The sequence below is a fragment of the Chrysemys picta genome, chromosome 9 (genome assembly GCF_011386835.1).
Source record: "Chrysemys picta bellii isolate R12L10 chromosome 9, ASM1138683v2, whole genome shotgun sequence".
Classification (NCBI taxonomy): domain Eukaryota; kingdom Metazoa; phylum Chordata; order Testudines; family Emydidae; genus Chrysemys; species Chrysemys picta.
Window position 1 is genome coordinate 21814158 of NC_088799.1, and position 25479 is coordinate 21839636.

Consider the following 25479-nt stretch of genomic DNA (forward strand, 5'->3'; position numbering starts at 1 on the left):
AAGTTTCTTTTTCTTACTTAAGCAACTGTATTAGACTTTAGTATATCACATTTTCCTGATTTATCCAAACACTTTTTGTATTCCAAGTTGAATAAAAACAAGTATCTGCTTTTTGATTTAACCCTTCTATTTAATTTTGAACTAGACGGTCTTATGAAAATATTAAACCCAACAATTTTGGCCACAAGACAAACACCACAAGACAGGACAAAGAACACAAAAATAATTCCTATTGTACCAGTAAATGCATGGTACATTGAATGCTGTTCAGCTGGCATCCGTTTTCTCTGATGATCTGAAAGACAAAAGAACAGAGGTCTACCCCTTCTGGGTAGTCAGTCATTGCTTAAAATATTTCCTTTATATACACATACTCTTGTTGATTTTAGACAAAACAGAGGAATTATCCCATATTTCCTTGTATTTGTTTCATAGGCAGCCCAGGTTTCAGTGGCTTCTACCTTATTAGTTAGAAAATTGCATTAATACAGATGCTTTCTGGCTTGCTTCCAGATTCAAAGCTATCCACAGCTTAAAAATTCTTATGTAAAAAAGGGACACAATTAACTTTCCCAGACTTTTGATTGCCTTTTACTTCTAACTCCTGCTTTCAAACACCCAGTGATCTGAAAAGAGAAAACACAACCTATATTGGTAGGTTTGCATTTCTTTTACCTCTGCTACAATATACACTGCACATGTTCTGGGGAAAATGTACATCCTATCCACAATTCAATTTCCACAACACTAGCCACATCAATTTCTACACAAGGTATAACTGTTTCTTTTGTGCTTACAAAATCTCCATGCACCCCTAGTAAAGTGACAGCTCGACCACACAGAGCCAGGGGCACTGTCCTTCTCTCTCTTTTTACCAGATCTTTTATCTGCTATTTTGTTACCCAAAAACAAATTCAAATCTTTATTCTTTCCTGAACACCGGGTAAAGGCCATTTACTTAACATATAATTCAAAGGGCTATCCTTAGAGGGTTTTACCAGAGACCCACCCATCTGCCTTCTGATACTCTAACAGAGAATTACACAGAGAGCAGAGGGAATTATGGCCTAATAGGATTCTATTACAGGAATTTCTACTAATACTGACCGCTACAGGGGACGGGACAGAAGGATCCCAATTCAACCTCAGAGCTTCATTGCACGCGATGGCTTCCACTCTGAGGAATTACGAATGAGAGGCTCAGTTCCATCCACACACCTAACACCTAAATGTATAAGACAGAAATTCATTAACCGGAGTCGCCAGTAACTGTCACCAAAATATCGGGTCCACCTAGCTGAGAGCCAATAACAGCCAGACAGGGATAAGGAAGAGTTGCTTTATTCAGCAGAAGAAAGGAGAGCCTTGCATCTTGGTACAAAGACTCTGTCTTACACACTTTTTACCATTTCAATTATTATCCTGGGGATTTGAAATCCCCATGCTTATAATTACTTACTCCTTTCCTTCCACTATGCCCTCAAAGTTTCCAACCTGTTCTCCAATCTCTCTATCTATTGCCTGCCCGCTTGGGCCCGATCCTGCTTTTCTCGCTGAACCGTCCCTTCCATGGGCACCAGCTTTTTCACTACCAATTTAGATAGGAGGGTGGGCTTCTCAACTAGCCTTCCTGGTCTCTTCTCTTAAACATTCTTACTCACAAGGCTACCCGAGTCCTCCCTCGTGAGGCTTGCCACTTGGGCAAAACGCATGACCCATTGGCATTTAACTATTCAATTTTCTCTTGTGGCAAACACACTGCTCTTACAGCATATGCAAACACAAATGGTTAAATTCTGACAAGTCCCTGAAGGACCGGTACTTGCTTAGCCAGTGCTTCCTTTTCTGCCTGGAAGTCCTGTCTCAAGGCTTGCAACTTGCCCTGGGCGTAGGTTTGAGCTGCTGCCTGGTTCATGATCTATGCTCTTAATTGCTCAATTCTAGTTATCAAGTAAACAACTCTTCCCTTTTCTCCAACTTCTCTATTGCCCAGTCCTGCTACGACTGGGGTAGATCCACCTGACACCCTTCCCGGTCAGCCGGGGTGGAAACAGGAATGCTAAATCCCTCTCCGGTTCTCAGACTTACTGCAGCTGAGAGTAGGCACACTTTCATACTCACACACGTACGTCCAGACTGGCCATGTCTGTGTATAACGTTCAGAGAAGGTGCTGTGCAATCTCCAACTTGCTTCCTCTCTTGGGAGGGCAGTTCTTTTACACCCTGAGGTCTCCTGGGGCGTCTTTTCAGTGATTCCAGTCCAGGCCGGCTGCCTGTGGTTTCTTCAGCTTCCCCAAACCACGCCGGCTCCAGGGTCGCAAAGGCAGACTGTTGGATCTCACTGGACAGTTAAGCTTTGCAAATGTAATCTCAGCACTGTAACTTGTATTGCCTTTGGTTTGACTATGTCTATATTTTTTCACAGTCAGCTGGGGCCGAAAGCAGTTTTTCTTTGTACTTAGCCTGGTCTGCATTGATTCTTGACCTTGAACGCAGATTAACTTTCTCTTTATCTCTGGACCAAGCTGAATTTCAAATTAACCCGTTCCTTTCCTCAATAGACAAATTGCTCCCATTGTGTGTCAGAGGCTTTTTTTGTGATTAAAAGCTCCTCTGAGATGTATGATCTTATCTAGATTGAAGGTACCTTCTAGTGGGCATTGTTTAGATGAATTTTCACGCGTGTAATGATTTCAATTCTCTAAATACCTGCAGGTTTTAGTACCATAATGTACGTACATAAAATAAGCTGGGGTACCCTTAGGGGGTGAGAGGGAAGACTTAGACTGTCCCCCACCCATTTTTCCAATCACACACTCAAAGGGGAAGGATGCCCTGTCCGCGCTAGTGGTTCATAAACTAAGGACTCTCCCTACAGGGTATTCACACAGGAGTGACTAACGAGGATAGCCATGACCCCCTACACCTCCCTTCAGCAAAGAGCATCGGCTAATCTCAGAGAGAAAGCGCCGCTTACTCTGTTGCATCCAGTGAGATGGTCAGACTGTCAGTGGCTCACACGGAGAGGAAAAGGGGAGGGAAGATGGGTGCACACACTCCTAGACCCAGGTAGCCTCCTCGCCGGACGATGCCAGGCCGAGTCAACCTACATGGGTCGGATCTCCTAAAAGATCCTCTAGTTACCGGGCTTGCGTTAGAGTAGTTCTGGTCACGAGCCAAAAGACTTCGCAGAGTACTCTGGGCGTCTTCCGGTAACACTCAATTCACACTGTGTACACACACACACACACACACACACACACACACACACACACACACACACACACACACACACACACACACACACCAAGGCCTTCTACCAGGTACTACTCCTGAGTACCTCCAGGTACTATTCCCAAGTACCACGATGCATCACTTGAGGCGGTAAAAACCCCTCTTGAGGCGGTAACAACCCCTCAACACAGGTGCAAACCCTATGCACCTAGCATATGCTTACAGGGGGCGGCAAACAATTCCCCTATTACGCCGCTCAGCATCTGACCTTGCTGCACAGTCAATAAGTTCGGATGGCGTGAGCCCAACAGGGGCAGACGGCCCCATGGACAGTCCTCCTCCGACACCCCAATAGAGATTTCAAAAGGTCTCCTACCTCTATTGTGGCGCCATGGGGTTCAAAGGGGAACGATCCGTAGCAGCTGCCGGTGCCTCTGCGGGCGTTGCCATCCCGGACGAGCCCCCAAATTGTCGGAGAAAAACAGAGTTCTCACTATTTGTTTAGGTATAGCAAGTCAGATGCTTTATTAACTCTCACAATTGCCCAGAGGGAGAGAGCTAAGCAGGTCTCTCAACAGGTAAACAATTACAGCAAGCATTTATACCTTTCATTACAAAAATAATGAGGGACAGCAGCATTTTTGTTTATACATAGGCCATCTTGATATCTCATTTCTTCAGTTGTTTTGACTCTTGCCAACATACAATTATTTTCTATTCCTTATCTACACAAGGTCTTCTACACTTTATCTATGCTGAGGTCATCATGACTTCTTACACAGTTCTTTCTCACCCGCCTCACACAATCCTCGCTTCTACAAATCTCGCGTTAACAGGGTTACAGTTAGCCTGACTCTTGCTAACAAACGTCATGCATTGCAGTTTCCTTCTGTCAGTTCTTTTCTCTGCTTCCACATTTCCAAAGCTGGATGTCCACTGTCTACAGACCGAATGTCCATGGTCTGAACAAACTTTTATACATACCTCCAAGGATTCCCTCCACTGGTGGACATTGCCTCACAACCTTTGCTCTGGGGTCCCCTTTCTACAGGACGTCCCATCGGTTATCATAACTACAGATGCATCCCTTACGGGATAGGGAGTACACATGCCCCAATATACTGTCCAAGGGCTTTCGTCTCCTGCCAAGACGTCCCTTCACATCAATGTCTAGAACTCTGAGTGATACGCAATGCCTGCCTCCAATCTCTCCCCTTCATACAAAACCAACACGTCAGGATAATGACCGACAACATTGCCTGCATGGTCTATGTAAACAGGCAAGGAGGGGGACGCGATCCCACTCCCTTTGTATAGAAGCGATGAAACGATGGAACTGGTGTCTAAGACGCAATGTCTGAATATCAGCTGCATACTTCCCTGGCTCTCTCAATACCACTGCGACGACCTCAGCAGAAAATTTCCCATAGATCACGAATGGGAACTAAACTATATAGTACTAGACATATTCCACACATGGGAATACTCAACTACAGACCTTTTCGCAACTGCAACAAACAAGAAATGCCCAAAATTTTGTTCCAGAGTGGGACTACACTAACACTCCTCGGGGGATGCATTCATGTTCCCATGGAACACCGACGTAATGTAAGCATTTCCCCGATACCACTCATACACAAATTATTGATGAAAATACAAACAGCCCAAGCCAAGGTCATAATGATAGCCCCACATGGCCCAGACAGGCATGGTACCCTTTTCTTACCAAAATGTCGTTTTCTGCACCCATCCCACTACCCCTCCGCTCGAATCTCTTGTCCCAACAACACGGTCTACTATTCCTCCCCAATTTAACCATGTTACACCTCAAGGTTTGGCTCCTTCATGGTTCTCTCATGCCAAGCGAACTTGCTTGAAGCAGGTTCAAAATATGCTCCTTCATAGCACAACAAATTCTACATGCACCACCTGCCTTCATAACTGGACAAGATTTACACACTGGTGGGCTGTCACAGAAACCGCTCCTTTTTTCCTCTCCCACTAATCCTCGATTATCTGTTAGAGATTAAACTTCCTGGACTCTCCCTGAGTCCCATCTAAGTCCACTTGGCCGCAATTACAATGTTCCATGATGCCATCAACGATAGGACTATCTTTGCTCACCCCATTATTAAGTGATTCCTTAAGGGACCCCAAACCCTATACCTAGACATCAAACCGCCTAATCCACTTTGGGACCTTCCCTTAGTCTTAACATGCCTAACCCAAAAACCATTTGAACCATTAGCCACATGTTCCCCCCTACATCTCTCTATGAAAACTGCATTTCTGGTAGCAATTGCCTCTACGAGACGCACAGGAGAAATTGCAGCAGTCATGGCAGATCCGCTATATACCGTATTTTTTAAGGACAAAGTCACCCTACACTTACTCCCGGAAATTCTACCGAAGGCGCACTCATCTTTCCACGTCAATGAGCCTATCCATCTCCCTACCTTTTCCAAAACCACATGCGAATTCCTTTGAATCTACGATGCACACTTTAGACGTTCGCATAGCTTTGTCCTTTTACTTCGACAGGACTAAAACCTTTAGGCATTCCGACAAACTATTCGTTCCCATTGCAGAACGCACTAAGGGCTCATTTATCTCTAACCACAGACTTTCCAACTGGATCTCGAGTTGCATTTGTCTCTGTTATCAACTACTTCTATCAGGATTCACTCCACCAGATCCATGGTGGCCTCAGTGGCCTTTCTACATAATGTCTCCCTTAAGGACATTCCAGAACTGCCATTTGGGATTTTGAAAATACGTTTGCAAAACATTATCCTCTTACACAGGGACTCATCACTGATACACGTGTGGGCAGAGCTGTTCTATCTACTGCATTCCGTCCAGATCTGAAGTCCCTACCTCCTTGAGAGATACTGCTTTTCAGTCACCTACAGTGGAGCACCCACAGGGACACCTCTCGAAGAAGAAGAGGAGGTTATTCACCTGTGCAGTAACTGACGTTCTTTGAGATGAGTGTCCCTGTGGGTGCTCCACCCCCACCCTCCTCCCCTCTACTTCAGAGCTGGGGCAGCCTCCGTTGTAGAGAAGAAACTGAGGAGTTCGGCCGCGCATGCGCACTATTAAGACAAGACTGGTATGTGAGGCAGGCTCCGTGCATGTGCGGCCGATATAGGTACTGCTGTAAAAATCTCCAAACAACAGCGCAGGGGTGCACCAACAACTACAGTGGAGCACCCACAGGAACACACATCTCGAAGAATGTCAGTTACTGCACAGGTGAGTAACCTCCTCTTCTCGTGTCTTGCCTTCAATACTCCGGCTAATACATCCCAGAATGATGTTTGCTTTTTTTGCACCAGCGTTACACTGTTGACTCATATTTAGCTTGTGGTCCACTATGACCCCCAGATACCTTTCTGCAGTATTCCTTCCTAGGCACTCATTTCCCATTTTGTATGTGTGCAACCGATTGTTCCTTCCTAGGTGGAGTACTTTGCATTTGTCCTTATTGAATTTTATCCTATTTACTTCAGACCATTTCTGCAGTTTCTCCAGATCATTTTGAATTTTAATCCTATCCTCCAAAGCACTTGCAACTCCTCTCAACATGGTATCGTCCACAAACTTTATAAGTGTACTCTCTATGCCATTATCTAAATAATTGATGAAGATATTAAACAGAACCAGACCCAGAACCAATCCCTGTGGAACCCCACTTGTTATGCCCTTCCAGCATGACTGTGAACCACTGATAACCACTCTCTGGGAACGATTTTCCAACCAGTTACACACCCGCCTTATAGTAGCTCCATCTAGGTTGTATTTCCCTAGTTTGTTTATAAAAAGGTCAGTATCAAAAGCCTTACTAAAGTCAAGATATACCGCATTTACCACTTCCCCCCTATCCACAAGGCTTGTTACCCTGGAAAAGAAAGCTATCAGGTTGGTTTGACATGATTTGTTCTTGACAAATCCATGTTGACTGTTATTTATCACCTTATTATCTTCTAGGTGTTTGCAAATTGAAAGATAATGGAGCAAATAATTAAGCAATCCACGTACAGAAGTTAAGCTGACTGATCTGTAATTCCCCGGGTTGTAGTTATTTCCCTTTTTATAGATGGGCACTGTATTTGCCCTTTTCCAGTCTTCTGGAATGTCTCCCGTCTTCCATGACTTTTCAAAGATAAATGCTAATGGCTCAGACATCTCCTCAGTCAGCTCCTTGAGTATTCTAGGATTCATTTAATCAGCCCTGGTGATTTGAAGACATCTAATTCATCTAAGTAATTTTTGATTTGTTCTTTCCCTATTTTAGAGACTGATCCTACCTCATTTTCACTGGCATTCACTATGTTAGATGTTCAATCGCCACCAACCTTGTTGGTGAAAACTGAAACAAGTCATTAAGCATCTCTGCCATTTCCACATTTTCTGTTATTGTCTTTCCCTACTCATTGAGTAACGGGCCTACTCTGTCCTTGGTCTTCCTCTTGCTTCTAATGTATTTGTAGAATGTTTTCTTGTTTCCTTTTTTGTCCCAAACTAGTTTGATCTCGTTTTGTGCCTTGGCTTTTCTAATTTTGTCCCTACATACTTGTGTTAATTGTTTATATTCATCCTTTGTAATTTGACTGAGTTTCCACATTTTATAGGACTAATTTTTTAATTTTAGATCATTGAAGATCTTCTGGTTAAGCCAGCGTGGTCTCTGGCAGTGGATTCTGGGAGATTTTGAGACTTAAGGGAACTAGGTGTGAGTAGAAGTGAAACTCCAGTAATCCCGTAGGAAAAATCCCTGATTTCCCTAGAGTAGCAGGTGTGAATGCAAAATCACATTTACGATGGCAGAATAGCTGATGTACAGATGTAAACGGCACCATGTGTTTAAAATCAGTTACAAAAATCATAGTCGTAGTATAGACAGTCCTGTAGGGCTAAATCTTCCCTTTAGATGTTTATGGGCAGCTCCCATGGAATTTATTGTGAGCTGTGTGATCTGATGTTAAACTTATGTTTATTAGATTGATCACTGGACTTACTGTGAATCTGTATTGGTTTGATCATGGATCCTATTACTCAGTTTCTTAACTAATTAATTTCCTTAAGTCTATATATGACAAGTCATTGATTTTGTTATGTTCCCCTATATATGCTGTTCTTCTCTATTCCCAGGCACAGGCACAGTGTACTCCTTTTAGATAAACAAAAATATTTTAATATGGTCTACGACAGCACGGCGGTTGGTAGCTTTCTCTAAGATTAACTCTAATCAACCCCATTACTTTCTAGATTTTAATAGGGGTAAAATTATATTGGTGAGGTGTTTCAAGTTCTACAAACATGAAATAATAATTATGATCTAGTTAACCACGAGTTAGGAATAGATGCACAAAACCCCTCCTTCAGCAGGCTAATAGTCAAAGTATTAGCATATGAATGTTTGCAAAGGGAAAGCCTGGAAGTCAAAGTGGAAACAAAATTGTTTAAAAAGATTTGATCTTTTCTTACCAAGATCTCTCTGTCCATGCTGCTTTAATGAGTTTATGGTGTGCAAACAACCAAGCTTTCTTCCACAATGGGAAAATGTTGGAGCAGCACATTCCATCTTTGGCTTGGCTGGATATAGCACAGCATTAGACAGCCCAAATACCTGGAGCCTTTGCTTCACACCAGAGAGGTCCTTTTCCCCCCCCCCCTTTTCTCCCCCCGCAAAGCACGGGCACGTAACTGGGACAAAAAACAGCTTCAGAGTCTTTAAAAGTAATTTTCATACAATCCTGGGAATTATCACCTCAGCAACTTTCTTCAATGGTGACTTTACATACAGAGGTAAGACTGATATAAAATGGTGCATTTAGACATATATCTGTTTCTAGGAGACTTATTAGTCATTTCTTTGAAAACTATTTTTTAAATTCTCGTGTCATCCAACTGTTGCTGAACAACTAGTTTCTAGTTCAATTAACAATCTTTGTTTCAAACTGCATTTTTTGGAGTAGATTCTATTTCACTAAGTACAATTGTACTCATCTGTATCTGTCTCCCAAAGTTTTTTGATTTATAATTCAGGCAGTTGCTTTCCTTTAAATGTAAAGGATGACTTAAAATATAAAATTTTTAGTTGATGGTTGTGATTATTGTCTAAGATACCAAACAATTATATACAATAAACTGTATATTCCATGGTTAAAGTCTGTATATTGATCTTGGTATTTTGATTACAAAACACATAAAATTTGGTCCCATTAGAATCTCATAATAATAAAAAGAAATACAGATAGAATACTTCAGATTGATATTAAATGTATAAAAATCCCACTTTGAGCTAGTAAAAACCAAAAGTAATAGTTCATTACTTGAATTCCAATAAAGAACTGTATTTCACAATTGTCACAGTCCCACTACCTGGCAATAAATGTAACTGCCTTAAAATCAAGCTGCAAGTTTAAAAAAACTTCTCAAATGTTTTTCCTGTAACACAAAATATTTAATGCATTAATATAGGCTGAAAACTTGCAGACTCAGTGTATTGGTAATAGAATATATATCCTTTAACTTAAACTGTAGGTTGCCCATGGAACTGTCTGGAAGAGGAGCATAGTATATTTATTGGCATCATGCTCCTTGTCACTAACTCCAAACACTAATATATTCCCCTCAATTTGCAATTACACAAAACACATGTTTTATCCACTCTGTTTTGCAACATTTCTTGGACAGAATGAATAGAAAAGGGTAAGTAGGTGAATTTATCTTTCTTTTAGAGTATGAAATATGGCTGGCAATTAACCTTAATTGTCCAGTTTTTTCTGTTGTTCAGGACATTCCAAACCTTACAGATTTGATGCTGCTCCCAGGTCAATTGAAAAACTCCCATTGACCTGAATGGTGCTTGATCAAGTCCTACATCAGCATCTTTTTATGCTTTCACTTGTTTACATTGTTCAGGTATCACTGATTAAGGCAAATTTGCAGTTCTGTGCATGATTTCTGCCTGTACTACAATGGAGTTTACTTATCTTCATAAGATAATTTCCCTTGACAAAAACAACGAGGAGTCTGGTGGCACAGATACAGGCATAAATATATATTGGCACATGAAGAGAAGGGAGTTACCTTACAAGTGGAGAACCAGTGTTGACAAGGCCAATTCAGTCAGGGTGGATGTGGTCCACTCTCAATAATTGATGAAGAGGTGTCAAAACCAAGAGAGGGAAAATTGCTTTCGTAGTGAGCCAGCCACTCCCTGTCCCTGTTCAAGCCCAAGTTAATGGTTTTAAGTTTGCAAATGAATTGTAGCTCTGCAGTTTCTCTTTGAAGTCTGTGCCCTTCATGTGCCAGTATATCTATGACTGTATCTGTAATTTTCACTCCATGCATCTGAAGAAGTGGGTTTTTTACCCACGAAAGCTTATGCCCAAATAAATCTGTTAGTCTTTAAGGTGCCACCAGACTCCTTGTTGTTTTTGTGGCTACAGACTAACACGGCTACCCCTCTGATACTTTCCCTTGACAATTAGTGTTAAGTTTTCCATCCTCAAAATCTCTTTAACTAATTGATCTTGCAGTGCAGCTGTGATTTTTTGTGGATTATGTACTATAGGATCTATAGTGATATTCATTTTAGATTAGGGAGTTACCTGAGGAATGCAAGATTAAATACATCATTGCATTCTTACTTTAGAAGTGTAGGCCATCTGGATTAGCAGGTGTTAAGTAGTACTAGATCTGGAAGCTTCCCACTGTCATTACCAAGTTAATGAAATCAATACAGTGTTGCTGTATTTACAATGAGGTGCTTTAAATACTTTGTATTCTTGTTGTGACTGTAATTTACTGTATGTACCTTGCACATCCAGTGCTTCACCATGACCAAACAATTTCTGGATTGTATGTTTATGGGCATTTCAAGATTTATTTTGTGGGTATTGTAGTAGCTTGTGTAATAATGTTTCATTTACACTTAACCTGTTGATGCTTATCTCCAATAATATTACCTGTGAACACTTGGATTATGTCTACACTACCCGCCGGATCGCTGGGCAGCGATTGATCCAGCAGGGATTGATTTATCGTGTCTAGTCTAGACGCGATAAATCGACCCCCAAGCGCTCTCCCATCGACTCCTGTACTCCAGTGCTGCGAGAGGCGCAGGCAGAGTTGATGGGGGAGCGGCAGCAGTCGACTCACCGCAGTGAAGACATGTAGCTGAAGTTGCGGAACTTAGATCAATTTCTCCCCGCCCCCCATCCAGTGTAGACCAGGCCTTGGTCTAGTTGGGCTGCTGCTGCTGAAACTGTTGCTACTGCTGGTCATATGGGAGTGATTGTCTCCATGAAAACACTATCTGTATATTGTAAGGCTGCTCATCCAGTCTATGTATTCGTTTGGATTTTCACATTTCTGCATAATTTCCTTTAATATTTGTGGGAAATCTGTCCTTTTACTATCAAATCATCTGACTTGTAGGGAAAGTGGATTTTTAACACTGGATTGGAAAAATCACTTGAGAATATACAGTAAGAAATAGCCAGGCAGGGAGTATGCTGGATGGCTTAATACAGTGGTTCTCAAATCTGATCCGCTGCTTGTTCAGGGAAAGCCCCTGGTGGAAAGGGCTGGTTTGTTTACCTGCCGTGTCCGCAGGTTCGGCGGATTGCAGCTCCCCCTGGCCACGGTTTGCCGCTCCAGGCCAATGGGGGCTGTGGGAAAGGCGGCCAGCACATCCCTCGGCCTGCAGGCCCCTGGAGTGGCGAACCGCAGCCAGTGGGATCCGCGATCGGCCGAACCTGCGGATGCGGCAGGTAAACAAACCAGCCCGGCCCGCCAGCGGCTTTTCCTGAACAAGCGGCGGATCGGCTTTGAGAACCACTGGCTTAATAGGTCCTTTTCTTTTCTAATGTCTATAATTCTAAGGAAAAAATGAACACAGAAGACCTGATGGATGTTTTATATATGATTTTGTCATTTTCTAACAGCATTTTCAATGCCTATGTTCAAATAGAGGCTTTGTATAATATTATGGAGATCAACAGCACTTGGTTCCTGTTTGATCTCTGAAAGATCTACTAGAAAACCCTCTGTTTTTTAAAGTGTTTTCAGTTATTTTTTGTCTTTGTTACTGAGTTATTTAAAGACTGAAAATGTTTGTCCAGTCCAATATGTAAAATAAAGCATGAGAAAGCTGTGAATATGATTAAACACATTTCAGGCTTGTTATAACACAAACCACTTAAACTTTGCTGTTGTGGTTACCATGATGTTATCAGATGTCTTCACATGTGTATTGCCTTCTAGGCAGTTCACAGTTAACTGGGTAAACATTTGTATCTGTGAGATTGCATATACATACTCATGTGATCAAGCTATCCAAAGAATAAATTCCTTTTTGTATACAAGCATGCAATGAATTGCATTTATTTTCCTCCTTTGACCACCTCATTTGAACTCTGCCCACTAATCCATTTCTGCTGGCACTACATTTAATATTTCAAACCTTTGAGAAGCTGTCCAACAGTTTCTACTGCTATTTACTTAAAAAAAAAATCCCACAAAAAATTATGCTTCCTGAAGTCAGTCCTTGACCAGGGATAGTCTTAAAGTCTGGTGTCTTGTTGCTTCCTAATGCTAGAAATATATGTTATTCTGTACTGCTGGAATTTGTGAAAGATATAGTATTGTTAGTGGATTGTCAGGTGAATTGTGGCATAAGAGCCTTTAAAATTATAACACTCTAATGCCCTCATGTAGGGGTCTTTAACAATTAATGTGATAAACCTTGCTAGCTGGGATTGTTTATCTTAAAAAGGAGAAAATGGGGACAAGATAAAATAATGAATGTCTAGAGAAGGTAGATTGTGAGCTTCTATTCTCCCTGTCTCAACTCAAGAACAAAGGGACATTATATTAAATTAAAAGGTGGCAATTTCAAAACTGATGAAAGGAAATACTTTTTCACAAAAAGCTAGCAAGATTCAAAAAGGGATTAGACATATGTGAATATCAAGAATATTCATAGTTATAGTAAATGCTCACCTAAATTTTTAAGATCTAGTAAACCTCATGCTTATGTTTTTAAACTAATCTAGCAATTAGGGCCTGGGAGGTTTCTTGTGCTTTCATCTGAGGTGCCTGGGCCAATTGGAGACAAGATACTAGACTAGATTGGAATTCCTATGTTCCTATGAAATAATGGGGTTTAAACATCATATGTAAACAGTATTTTTATTTTAGTCAATTTTTAAAACTTTGGAGAACAAGATGCTATGGTAATGGGCACCATACAGAAATAAGATATCTAATTTTCTAACTTAACTTTGTTTAGGCAAGTTCCATTTGATTTCAAAGACAGGAAGAGTGGAAAAAAGTGTAGAGGCTCACTGTGGAGCTGTACTTGCAGGAAGATGGAATTATGAAGGAACAGCATTGGTTACAGGTAAGAGTTTTTCCTTAAAGAATTAAAGATGGAAATTAAAATAACAAAAAGTCCTTTGCAGGAGACCATAATTTAAAGATATGAGGTTAATATGCTAAATAGCTTCAAAAGAAGGGAATGGTATACCACTTATGTATTAGGGGCAGGGGCTTGTGTACGGGGCCACTTAGTGAGTGTCAAGCCAGGGAATAAATCTACAGCACACTAGCCTGCCACACACTAAGTGGTTGTGTGGACCCTGCAGCCATGCACAAAAAGTGCCATAGATAGTGCACTTTGATTTACTCCTATTTTTGTGGTGTCGGGGTCCACACATCCACTTACTGTGCGGGAGGCTGGTGTACTGTAGATTCACACCACAGCTTGCTACGCACTGAATTGCCTTATGAACAAGCACTTAAGTTATTAAACAATTCAGTTTATGGAATACAAGTAACTACTTCCTCTGAGGGATAAATCCGGTTGAATTTGTATAGAGGCAACTTTGAGGTGAATCCTTGACATTTATTTAGAAGCTGCAGATTGAAATTTCATAAACTTAATTGCAGTTGCACCAAATTTGGATAGATAAAACTGAATCTATGAGTCTACAAACAGGAGACCCAGCATTAAATGCATAAGAAAAAGAGCAGTAATTCAAGAATGGGGACACTACATTGTTGATTTTAATGAATTTAACTGAATCAATTAATACATTTAAAAATAAGAACAGTGATTTACAGTTAAGGTAATGTTCTTATGGTTAATGGATAGTTATGCAGTGATAACTCATCAATACCAGTTAAAAAGAATGAATTCTGATTGTATTTTTGTATGCATAAGGCAATCAGAAGAAATTATTGAAAATGTAAAATATGTTAATTTTCAAATGTTTAATGTAATTTGTTTATACTTTTATACTTTTTTGTTTAATTATTTTTTACTTATGAAATTAGATAAGCAGCACTATCATTGGCTGGTTTACATTCTAGGTAGTTACTATGTTATATATTAAACATTTAATGTGTGGGCACGCACATGCGTACATTAGTGACCACTGTAGTAAAGATTGCCTAAGTGTTTCCACTTTAAACCCATCTTGAGTTGCTCAGCTTTTTGAGACTTTTCACTTTTTGGGACTGGCATTTTTCAAATCTTGGACTCCACTCACATTGAATCTCTCTGGTTTTTAGAAACATAAGTGTAGCGGTGCCTGCTCCCGGTCCCTCCACAAACTCAGTCGGAGACTGCTCCAAAGTACATGCACCAGTGTCTTTTATTGTTCGTGCCTATCCCTACCACCTACTATTTACATATCTTAGGGTATGTCTACACTACGAGAGTAGTTCGATTTTACTTAAAGCGAATTTGTGGAACCGATATTACAAAGACGAACATGTGTATCCACACTAAGGACAGTAATTAGACTTTGTGAGTCCACACTAACGGGGCAAGCATCGACATTGGAAGCGGTGCACTGTGGGTAGCTATCCCATAGTTCCCGCAGTCCCCGCTGCCCATTGGAATTCTGGGTCGAGCCCCCAATGCCTGCTGGGGCAAAAAATGTGTCGAGGGTGGTTTTGGGTAACTGTCGTCATTCAACCCTCACTCCCGCCCTCCCTCCGTGAAAGCGCCGTCGGGCAATCAGTTCGCGCACTTTTCTGGTGATTGACAGTGCAGACACCACAGCACCGCGAGCATGGAGCCCGCTACGATCATCACTGCAGTTATGGCCGTTGTCAACACCTCGCGCCTTATCATCCACCTTTTTCAGAGGCAGATGCTGAGAAATCGGGAGAGGAGGCTATGGCAGCGCGGTGAGGACATTAAGTCTGAGAGGGGCACAGACCTCTCACAAAGCACGGGACCCCGTGCTGTGGACATCATGGTGGCAATGGATCATGTTGATGCCGTGGAACGGCGATTCTGGACCCGGGAAACAAGCACGGACTGGTGGAACCGCATAGTGCTGCAGGTCTGGGATGAATCATAGTGGCTGCGAAACTTTCGGATGCGTAAGGGAACATTCCTGGAACTTTGTGAGTTGCTGTCTCCTGCCCTGAAGCGCAAGGACACCCGGATGCGAGCAGCCCTGACTGTCCAGAAGTGAGTGGCCAGAGCCCTCTGGAAGCTTGAAACTCCAGACAGCTACCGGTCAGTCGCGACTCAATTTGGAGTGGGCAAATCTACCATGGGGGTTGCTGTGATGCAAGTAGCCGACGCAATCGTTGAGCTACTGCTCTCAAAGGTAGTGACCCTTGGAAACGTGCAGGTGATCATAGATGGCTTCGCTGCGATGGGATTCCCAAACTGCGGTGGGGCTATAGATGGAACTCACATCCCTATCCTGGGACCAGACCACCAGACCAGTCAGTACATTAACCGAATGGGCTACTTTTCAATGGTGCTGCAAGCACTGGTGGACCATAGGGGACGTTTTACCAACATCAACGTCGGATGGCCGGGCAAGGTTCATGACGCTCGCGTTTTCAGGAACTCTGGTCTGTTTAGACGGCTGCAGGAAGGTATTTACTTCCCGGACCACAAAATAACTGTTGGGGATGTGGAGATGCCTATAGTGATCCTCGGGAACCCAGCCTACCCACTAATGCCCTGGCTCATGAAGCCCTATACAGGCGCCCTGGACAGTGAAAAAGAACTCTTCAACTACCAGCTGAGCAAGTGCAGAATGGTGGTGGAATGTGCTTTTGGACGTCTGAAGGGGAGATGGAGAAGCTTCATGACTCGCTCTGATCTCAGTGAAACCAGTATCCCCATTGTTATTGCAGCTTGCTGTGTGCTCCACAGTCTCTGTGAGAGCAAGGGGGAGACGTTTATGGCGGGGTGGGAGGTTGAGGCAAATCGCCTGGCTGCTGATTACGCCCAACCAGACAGCCGGGCGATTAGAAGAGCCCAGCAGGACGTGCTGTGCATCCGGGAAGCTTTGAAAGCTAGGTTCCAGAGTGACCAGGGTAACCTGTGACTATTAAGTTTTTTTAAACTTAAGCTGAACCTGCCCCCGTTTCTTTACCCAGTTAATGTTGACTATCCTCTCCAGTTACCAACCTCCTTCCCCCCCCTTCCAACACACCTTTAGAAATAAAATAAATGAAACTTTGTTCATTAACACCATTTTCTTTATTAAGGATTTTGCGGTAAAGTGTTGAAACTGGGATGCAGACTGTGATGGGGAGCGGGTGTAGTGATGGAAAGGACGCTTCTAAACTCGAAGAATGACAGGCTCCTGCTCCTAGAGCGGTCCGCAGTGGTGGACTGGTTGTTTCAACAGAGCCTGCCACCCCTCCTTTTCAGGACTCTGTGTGGGGGGGCTATGTGACTTTGTGGCGGGGGAGGGTGGTTACAGATCCCCTGCTGCGTGGCTCTGTCATCCAGGCTAAGGACCGCTGCATAAGATCTGTAACCGCCCTCTCCCACCACAAACTCATATAGCCCCCCCCCCCCCCCCCCCGAACATGAAAACCTCCTCCCAGACTGACCAGTGTGCCTAATGACTGCAATGTGTGTGTGATCTTCTGCTGAACCTGCCCCCGTGTCTGTACCCTGGTAAAGGTGACTGTCCTCTCCAATTACCAACCCCCTCCCCCCCCCTTCAAACACACTGTCCTTTAAAAGAACATGATGGAAACAGTAATTAACAGAAACGTATTTTTATTAAGAACTACACAGTTAGGGGATGAAACTGGGATGGGGGCTTGGGTGACGTGCATTTGGAGGGAAGGAAAGGACGTATCAAATCTTTGGGAATGAGAGCCTTCTGTTACTTGAGCAGTCTGCAGGGGTGGACTGACTGTTTTAACGGCCCCTGCCGCCCCTCCTTCTTGGGACTTTGGGTGGGTGGGGGATGGGACTTTGTGGCGGGGGAGGGCGGCTAGCGATACAATGCAGCGGGGTTCTGTCCTCCTGCCTCCGGTCCTGCAGAACATCTACAAGGCACCGGAGCATGTCCGTTTCCTCCCTCATTAGTCCAAGCAGCGTTTGAGTCACCTGCTGGTCTTCCTGCCGCCACCTGTCCTCCCGTTCGCTGTGTGATCGCTGGTATTGCGACATGTTCTCCCTCCACTGGGTTTGCTGTGCCGCCTTGGCTCGGGAACAGACCATAAGTTCTGAGAACATCTCATCCCGTGTCCTTTTCTTTCTGATCTGCGCCAGCCTCTGGGAGGGGAATGCTGGGATAGCTCAGGAGACACTTGCAGCTGTGGGATGGGAAAAAGGGAGTGAATTCCTCAAAAAGATACATTTTTGCAAACAATGAATATAGTATTTCTCTGTGAACAAGACCATGCACAGTACCTATCACATGTGCACTCAGTACAAGGTCGAATTGTCTGTCTTCACGTTGAGTGCCTGGGGTCTTGCTGTACAGATCACACAAGCGGGGCCGGACAACGGAATTCTGCTAGCAGGCGGCCATGGTAAGCCGTAGACTTTTGGCTGCTTAAAGCTTAATTTACAGCAGTGCCCTCCTTTCACGTTCCAAGCAATGCTCCTAGCGTTGGCCAATTCCTGCTGCCGGCGATCCGGCCAGCATGAACTCTGCCCCTGTCCCACCCCCATCGTGGCTGTCCCCGGGAAAGATCCCTGCATGCTGCCGGCGAACCGCTCAGCATGAACGGTTCGCCTCCCCGCCCCCACCATGTGGCTGGGCTCGGGAAAGATCCCTGCACACTGCCGGCGATCCAGCCAGCATGAACTCTGCCCCTGTTCCAACCCCGTTGCGGCTGTCCCCGGGAAAGATCCCTGCACGCTGCCGGCGAACCGCTCAGCATGAACGGTTCGCCTCCCTGCCCCCACCGCGTGGCTGTAAACCGCCGGTTACAGTTATTTAAAGGAACAGGCAATCAGTCCCCATACTAAAATTCCCCTAATTCAAAGCAGGTCACCATGAGTGATATCACTCTGATGAGGATTACGGAGACAGAGAAAGACCGCATGCTGCGTGAATGCCAGCAAACACCAGGGCCGTATGCCGCCATGCTTTGCCAGGCAATGATACCGGAGTATCTGCTGCTAGCCTGGCGCGGAAAAGTTTCCTACCATGGAGGAGGCAATAAGGCCTCTCTCCCCAGGAACCTGATGCAAAGGCTTTCACATTACCTCCAGGAGAGCTTCGTGGAGATGTCCCAGGAGGATTTCTACTCTATCCCCAGACATGTTAACAGACTTTTCCAGTAGCTGCACTGGCAATGACTAAAAAGTTAAGCGCCTAGGGCAAACTAATCATTAAAAGCCTATTGCTAACATACTATGCCTATTCTATTCAAAATAAATGTTTAAAACACTTACCTACTGATCCTTCCCCTGATTCATGGTCCAGGTTACCTCCTTGGGAGGGTTGGTAGGGGATCTCCGTGAGGGTGATGAAGAGATCCTGGCTGTCGGGGAAATCAGCGTTGAAAGCGCTGTCGACTGCCTCATCCTCCTCATCATCTTCCCCGTTTGCGAAAGTCTCCGAGGAAGCGGCCGTTGACAATACCCCATTGTCAGAGTCCACGACAGTGGTGGGGTAGTGGTGGCAGCCGCACCTAGAATGGAATGCAGTGCCTCATAGAAACGGCATGTCTGGGGCTGGGATCCGGAGTGTCCGTTTGACTCTTTGGTCTTCTGGTACGCTTGTCTCAGCTCCTTGATTTTCACGCAGCACTGCGTTGCATCCCGGCTGTATCCTCTCTCCATCATGGCTTTTGAGATATTCTCATAGATCTTCGCATTCCGTCTTTTCAATCAGAGCTCCAAAAGCACGGACTCGTCGCCTCACACAGCGATCAGATCCAAGACTTCCTGATCAGTCCATGCTGGGGCCCTCTTTCTATTCTGCAATTGCATGGTCACCTCTGCTGGAGAGCTTTGCATCGTTGCCAGTTCTGCTGAGCTCGCCACAATTTCCAAACAGGAAATGAGATTCAAACTGGCCAGACAAGAAAAGGAATTCAAATTTTCCTGGGGCTTTTCCTGTGTGGCTGGTCAGAGCATCCAAGCTCAGACTGCTGTCCAGAGCGTCAACAGAGTGGTGCACTGTGGGATAGCTCCCAGAGCTATTAGCGTCGAATTCCGTCCACACTAACCCTAATTCGACATGGCCATGTCGAATTTAGCGCTACTCCCCTCGTCAGGGAGGAGTACAGAAATCGATTTAAAGAGACCTCTATGTCGAAATAAATAGCTTCGTTGTGTGGACAGGTGCAGGGTTAATTCGAGTTAACGCCTCTCCCACCAAGTACGACACGAGCCAGAGAGCCCCGGTTGTCTTCTCCCACCCGGTGCCCATGGCTACCCGCTCAAATATCCCCAGGAACGCATCCGGGTCATCCGCCGGGCTCATTTTACACAGTCCCCAGCCCAGGGGTCGGGTGCCTTCACCCGTTGCAGGACTCACCACCCGCTGTAGGAGCTGTGCTTGTGCGTTGGTCTGCTCCATGATAAAGTCCTGAAGACTGCGTTGCTGTTCCACCTGCCAGGTCAGGAAGGTCTGTTTCTCAGTCTGGTGGGACAGCTGGACGTTCTGCAGAGCCTGCTGCATTTCCTCCTGCTGCTTTACCAGCCATTTGAGGGTCTTCTCCATGTCCAGGGTCGCCAAACACAGTTGCTGGCTCCGAATCCTGGACAAGCCCCCATGTGTAGCGGTGCCTGCTCACGATCCCTCCACAAACTCAGTCGGAGACCGCTCCAAAGTACATGCACCAGTGCTCTTCTATTGTTCGTGCCTATCCCCACCACCTACTATTTACATATCTTACAGACCAACCCCCTGGGAGACTGCTAGCTTCTCCTGACAGCAGGGATCTAGAGATCCTTGCTCCTCCCTTTCCTGTCTCTCCCCCTCTGCTTCCTCCCAGGCAGCTTTGTATAGCAGGCTGGCCACTCAGGCCCGCAGGTGCATCCCCTCAGGTGATTAGAGCGTGGCCTCCCTGGCCAGACCTAACTAATCCCCCTTTTAAGAGGAGCTGGGCTAACAGGGGCCTGGCTTGGATTTCCTAGCCAGCACCCTGTTACAGTAAGCAAAAAGTTTGGCTGTTTTTGAGTAGAAAGAAAGTTACAATAAATAAAAATTCCTCCCCCCCCCCTGCACAAAAAATCCCTCCAGTGCTCAAACAAAAAGGAAGCAGAAGAAGAATGTTCTTGTAACTGTTTTTTAATAGTTCAAAAGCCAAATCTGTTGTAAGTAGAAAAGTGAAATTTGGCAGATAAATAGTCCTCATGGAGGAGGAGTGACTTTGCGTTCTGGTCATAATTTATTTTCAACTATCTGAGTTAGAAGACTTTGCAAATAGAACTGTGCTGTACATTTTAAATTATGATAGCACTTTAAAGTAACACTTGGCATGAAGGTAGGCTGCAGTGTGTGTATACAAACTTTGCTACACAGTGAATATGCATATAATGAAGGTGACATTGAACGAGGAAATGCTCCAAAAGGCTCTGACTCCCTACTTTAGGGTTTTTGGGAATGTGCAATTTAATTATGGAAATCAAGCTTTTTAGAGTTGAGAGTTCCTACAAACTTTATCCTCAAATTTCTCCATTCACCAAGTATAAATCACCAGTTTAACCTCTAAGGCCTGATACTACTCTCTTTCGATCTACAACAACTTAAGGATATCAGGTGTGGGTTATTGAACTGTAAACAAAAGTACTAGTAATGATGAATAGGGGATGTGGAGCTAGGGGAGAGTTGGGTAATTATTGGCTCTCCCTTCCCAGAAAGCATTGTCAGGCAAGATAACCACAGGACTCTGGGTGGAGGAGAAGCTGCGATGACAGCAGCAAGAAAGCAGTTTAAATATGTTTTCCATAAGACACATTCTTTCTAATTAGCAAATAAATTAATGAATAAATAAATAGAACTAACCCTAAGTGTACCTAAATTTTAAAATGTCATATATTTTAATTTTTTTGAATTTTGAAAGAAATGTGACGATTTTCTGTTGTTTACAGTTGGTGAAGATGGACAAATAAAAATCTGGTCTAAAAGTGGAATGCTAAGATCCACTTTAGCACAGCAAGGTAAGTTAATTTATTTTCTTAAAGCTTGGTTTTAAATGTTTAATTTCAGCTACATATAATATATTCTAGTGCCTTCCCCTAAATCTGGCGGTAGTTGCTTAGATCAAGATATTAGGGCTTGACTCAACTTCCATTAAAATCAAAGGGAATTTTTCTGTTGACTTCACCGGAAGTGAGATCAGGTAGTATTCTTTGAGAAGCAAGCCTTCTTTGAAAGCCTATCGTATCTGAAAACTGTAGGCTTTTGGTTGGCAAGTACCGATTCTAGGTTTGCATATGGATCCTGTTCCAAAACATATTTCAGAGAAGATATCTGCTACAAAAGTTGTCAAATAAAATTATAACAATAGGTCAATGAATGAAGTTTGAAAAGTTTATCTCTAAGAATTGGTCATTTAAAAAAAATCAAAATATATTAATATTTTCTGACTTAAAATCTACCTTAATTAAGTAAATTGCAAACTTGTAACTTGAATAATATTTGCATGTCCTCAAATGAAAAACATTAATTTTCTTTCACCGAGGGCATCATTGACATGCATAGAATCTTTGTTACCAGTGCTCATTACGGCACTCTCTGTATCTGCTGGGACAGGACCAGCTTCGTTTTCAGTATCCATGCCTCTTTCAGGACCCAGTATATGGTCAAGGTACGTACCAGTACTGTCAACTGTTCCTTTGGTACCAATGGCACCACTGGGTTAAGCCGTGGATGACACTGGACACGATAGTCCCATCAGGAGTGGCCCCACTGCCACCATGAAGCTATTTGAAGAGATCCTCACAGTTGAGCTCAGAGGCATCTCCCTCCCCTTCCCCATCTCGCTCTTGCTCTCGAAGATCATCAAAACACAGCAGGAATCATAGTCAGTACGGGGATCAGTACCATTCCTGCAGTAGAGACAGGGGACCCTGGCCTAGTTCTTTCTGGCTGCCGATGCCATATCCTTATCTGCAGTGGCCTCTGTGGAATCCCTGGGAAGTCCTCCTTCAACAAAGTCCCAGTCGTCTGCTCACTCTAGGGCAGAATTACCTGTACCTCCAGTAGGATTCCCATTGGAATCACCAGTCCTGCAGCGACCAGCAGAGGGGGCTTCCTCTGCAATAGGGCATCCTGAATCTTTAGGTCAATCAGATGTCGTTCCTCAAGTCATTCCATTGGTCCCAACTAGATCTTCCTCCTCATCAATGGATGACGCAGCAATACTCTAGTTCTCATCTCCAGTACCAGAAGATTTCAGGTCATATTAGGATCTGCTAGATGTATGGTGTCAGCCTTAGGTGTTCAGACCCAGTTTGTATAGGAAAACACAAATAAATTGTAGAATATCCTCCAGCCATCACCTCCTTGGAGAGTTTCACTCCCTATAAATGAAACAATACTAGAGCCTGCTAAATTCCTATGGAATGCCCTGGCTTCATTAATACCCACAGAAAAGCACACTGACAAAAAATACCATGTGCCAGGCCGGGCTTCCAATGTTTTTTCTCTCGTTCAGCTCCAAGTTCCCTGGTTGTGACAATAGCAAATGAGCGAGTGAGACAGGGAAGATATAAATCTACACCTAAAGAAAGAATCTAAAAGGTTAGATTTGATGAGGAGAAAGATCTATTCGACTTCTTCTTGCAGATGTGTATTTCAAACCAGCAAGCTCTGTTATTGAAATAGCATTCCAGTTCACAAAATCCTATGTCCAAATTTTTGGACAAGTTGCCAGAATCCTCAAGGGAAGAGTTCAAGGACTTTGATATGAAAGGCTGTTTAGTGGCCAAAACCTCGTTACACCTGCCCTGGATATAGTGGATGCTTTGTCTAGGCTCATGGCCTCAGCTGTAACAATTAGAAGAATCTCGTGGTTAAAAAACTCTAGTGTAGCTCCTGAGATCCAACAATGCATTGAAGGCTTGCCATTTCATGGTCACCTGCTGTTCTCAGAGAAAATTGATGACACAGTTTGAGCTGACAGAGTCTTTCAGGGAACTCCCACATCACCTTATGCTCATTGGGGATTTATACACAGGCCACAAAGAGATGGCATTTTGAGAACCAACAGAAACAGCAATATTGTCCTCAGTGATATTTCTGTCAGTCCTCCTACCCTGTGAGGCAGCAAGATTTCCCTAGAAAAGGACACAAATCACAGAGGAGGAAACTTTCTGAGTCTAACTTTAGTCAAATGGTCCCTCCTTCTCTTCTGGATTTTTGGGACCACATCTGGGGGACAGTGATTCATATTCTCCTTCACAATACCCCTGCAATGTATTACATGAACAAGACTGCTCCAACCCGCTTTTTCAGGAAGCAATAAAGTTTTGTCATCTCTCCATCGAGGAAGATATGCCCACAGCGGCTCATTTGTCATGCTCTCAGAACCAAGTGGCTGATCACCTCAGCAGGTCTGTTTCAATCAAACATGGGTGGTCTCTAAAGAACAGTGTACTGAGGTCCATTTTCTGGCAATAGGGCATCCCTTCTATAGACTTGTTTGCGACAAAAGACAACAGGAAATGTCATCAGTTCTGTTCTCAAGCAAGACTAATCCCAGAGTCTCTTACCAACACCTTCCATCTGAATTGTGAAGGGAACATGATGCATGCTTTCCCACTCTGATCCCTCAAGCTCAAATTGGATCACGCCAGACTGATTCTGAGTGCACCAGCGTAGTCTAGGCCCTTTTGATTTCTGACCTTCTCTCTTTATCGGCTCGACCTTCCCAACCTACTCACTCAACTTCACGGCCAGGTAGTTCATCTGGTTTTGAGCAGTGTGCACCTTACTGCATAGATGCTTTGTGGCTAGACAAAGAGGAGGGGCAATGCTGAGAAGCAGTTAGACACATTCTGCTTAATACTAGAAAACCAGCCACAAAGCCAACCTACTTGCTTAAGTGCACATGGTTTTCTTGGGAAACGTCCAAGCAAATTCAGCCCACATTAGCACAGACTGAGAACATTTTGGATTATTGCTGCAGCTGAGCTCCCTGAAGGTTCACTTGGTGGTGATCTCAGCTTTCCATCCTCCCAATCAAGGGAAGTTGGTATTTTCAAAGCCTCTGACGGTGAGGTTTTTTAAGAGTATTCCCATTTTTTTCCACCAGTGAAGGAAAGAGTACCATTGTGGGACCTAAATATAGTCCTGGGGGCACTGATGGATTCTTTGTTCGAGCTGACAGCAACATGTTCATGGGCTCTCCTCTCACAGAAGATGGCCTTCCTTGTGGCTATAACATTCACAAGAAGAGTTAGTGAGTTGTGGGCCTTAATGGCACATCCTCTATACACTCGGTTCTTCAAGGACAAGGTGGTTTAAGACCATGCCCATTATTTTTGTACAAAGTGGTATCTCGGTTTCACCTTATTCAGGTTATTTACTTACCTGTATTTTTCCCAAACCACATTCAAGTGTGGAAGAGCAGCATCTATATAGCTTAGATGTCAGTCGATGCTTAACATTTTATTTAGAAAGGACTAAGCCATTTCATTTATCACCTCGACTCTGTGTCCTACACTGAGCAGATGAAGGGACAATTTCCAGGTGGACAGTTGCCTGCATTACCACTGCTTATGGAGTGGCTCATATGATGCCTCCACAGTGATTGCAGGCTCATTCACCGAGAGCTCAGGTGACGTTGGATGCATTCCTTAAGGATGTCTCAGTTGTGGATGTCTGCAAGGCTGTGATGTGGTCTTCTGTACATACCTTTGCTAGACATTACACTATCACCCCAGCATCAAGATCAGATACAAACTTGGGGAAGGCAGTCCTGAAATCACTATTTAAGTAGACTCCGAGCCCACTTCTTGCTGTAGCTGCTTGTGAGTCACCT

At 43.9% G+C, this 25479-nt stretch overlaps 1 protein-coding gene across 5 annotated transcripts in view; it reads left to right on the forward strand.

Moving 5' to 3' along the window:
* IFT80 (intraflagellar transport 80) overlaps positions 1 to 25479 on the forward strand; it is a 180741-nt gene that overhangs the window by 40424 nt on the left and 114838 nt on the right. For all 5 annotated transcript variants that reach the window (XM_065556886.1, XM_065556888.1, XM_065556889.1 and 2 more), the window contains 2 exons: positions 13541 to 13651; positions 21584 to 21652. In XM_065556886.1, the coding sequence (XP_065412958.1) occupies positions 13541 to 13651; positions 21584 to 21652 (180 nt within the window). The remainder of the gene's footprint in view (positions 1 to 13540; positions 13652 to 21583; positions 21653 to 25479) is intronic.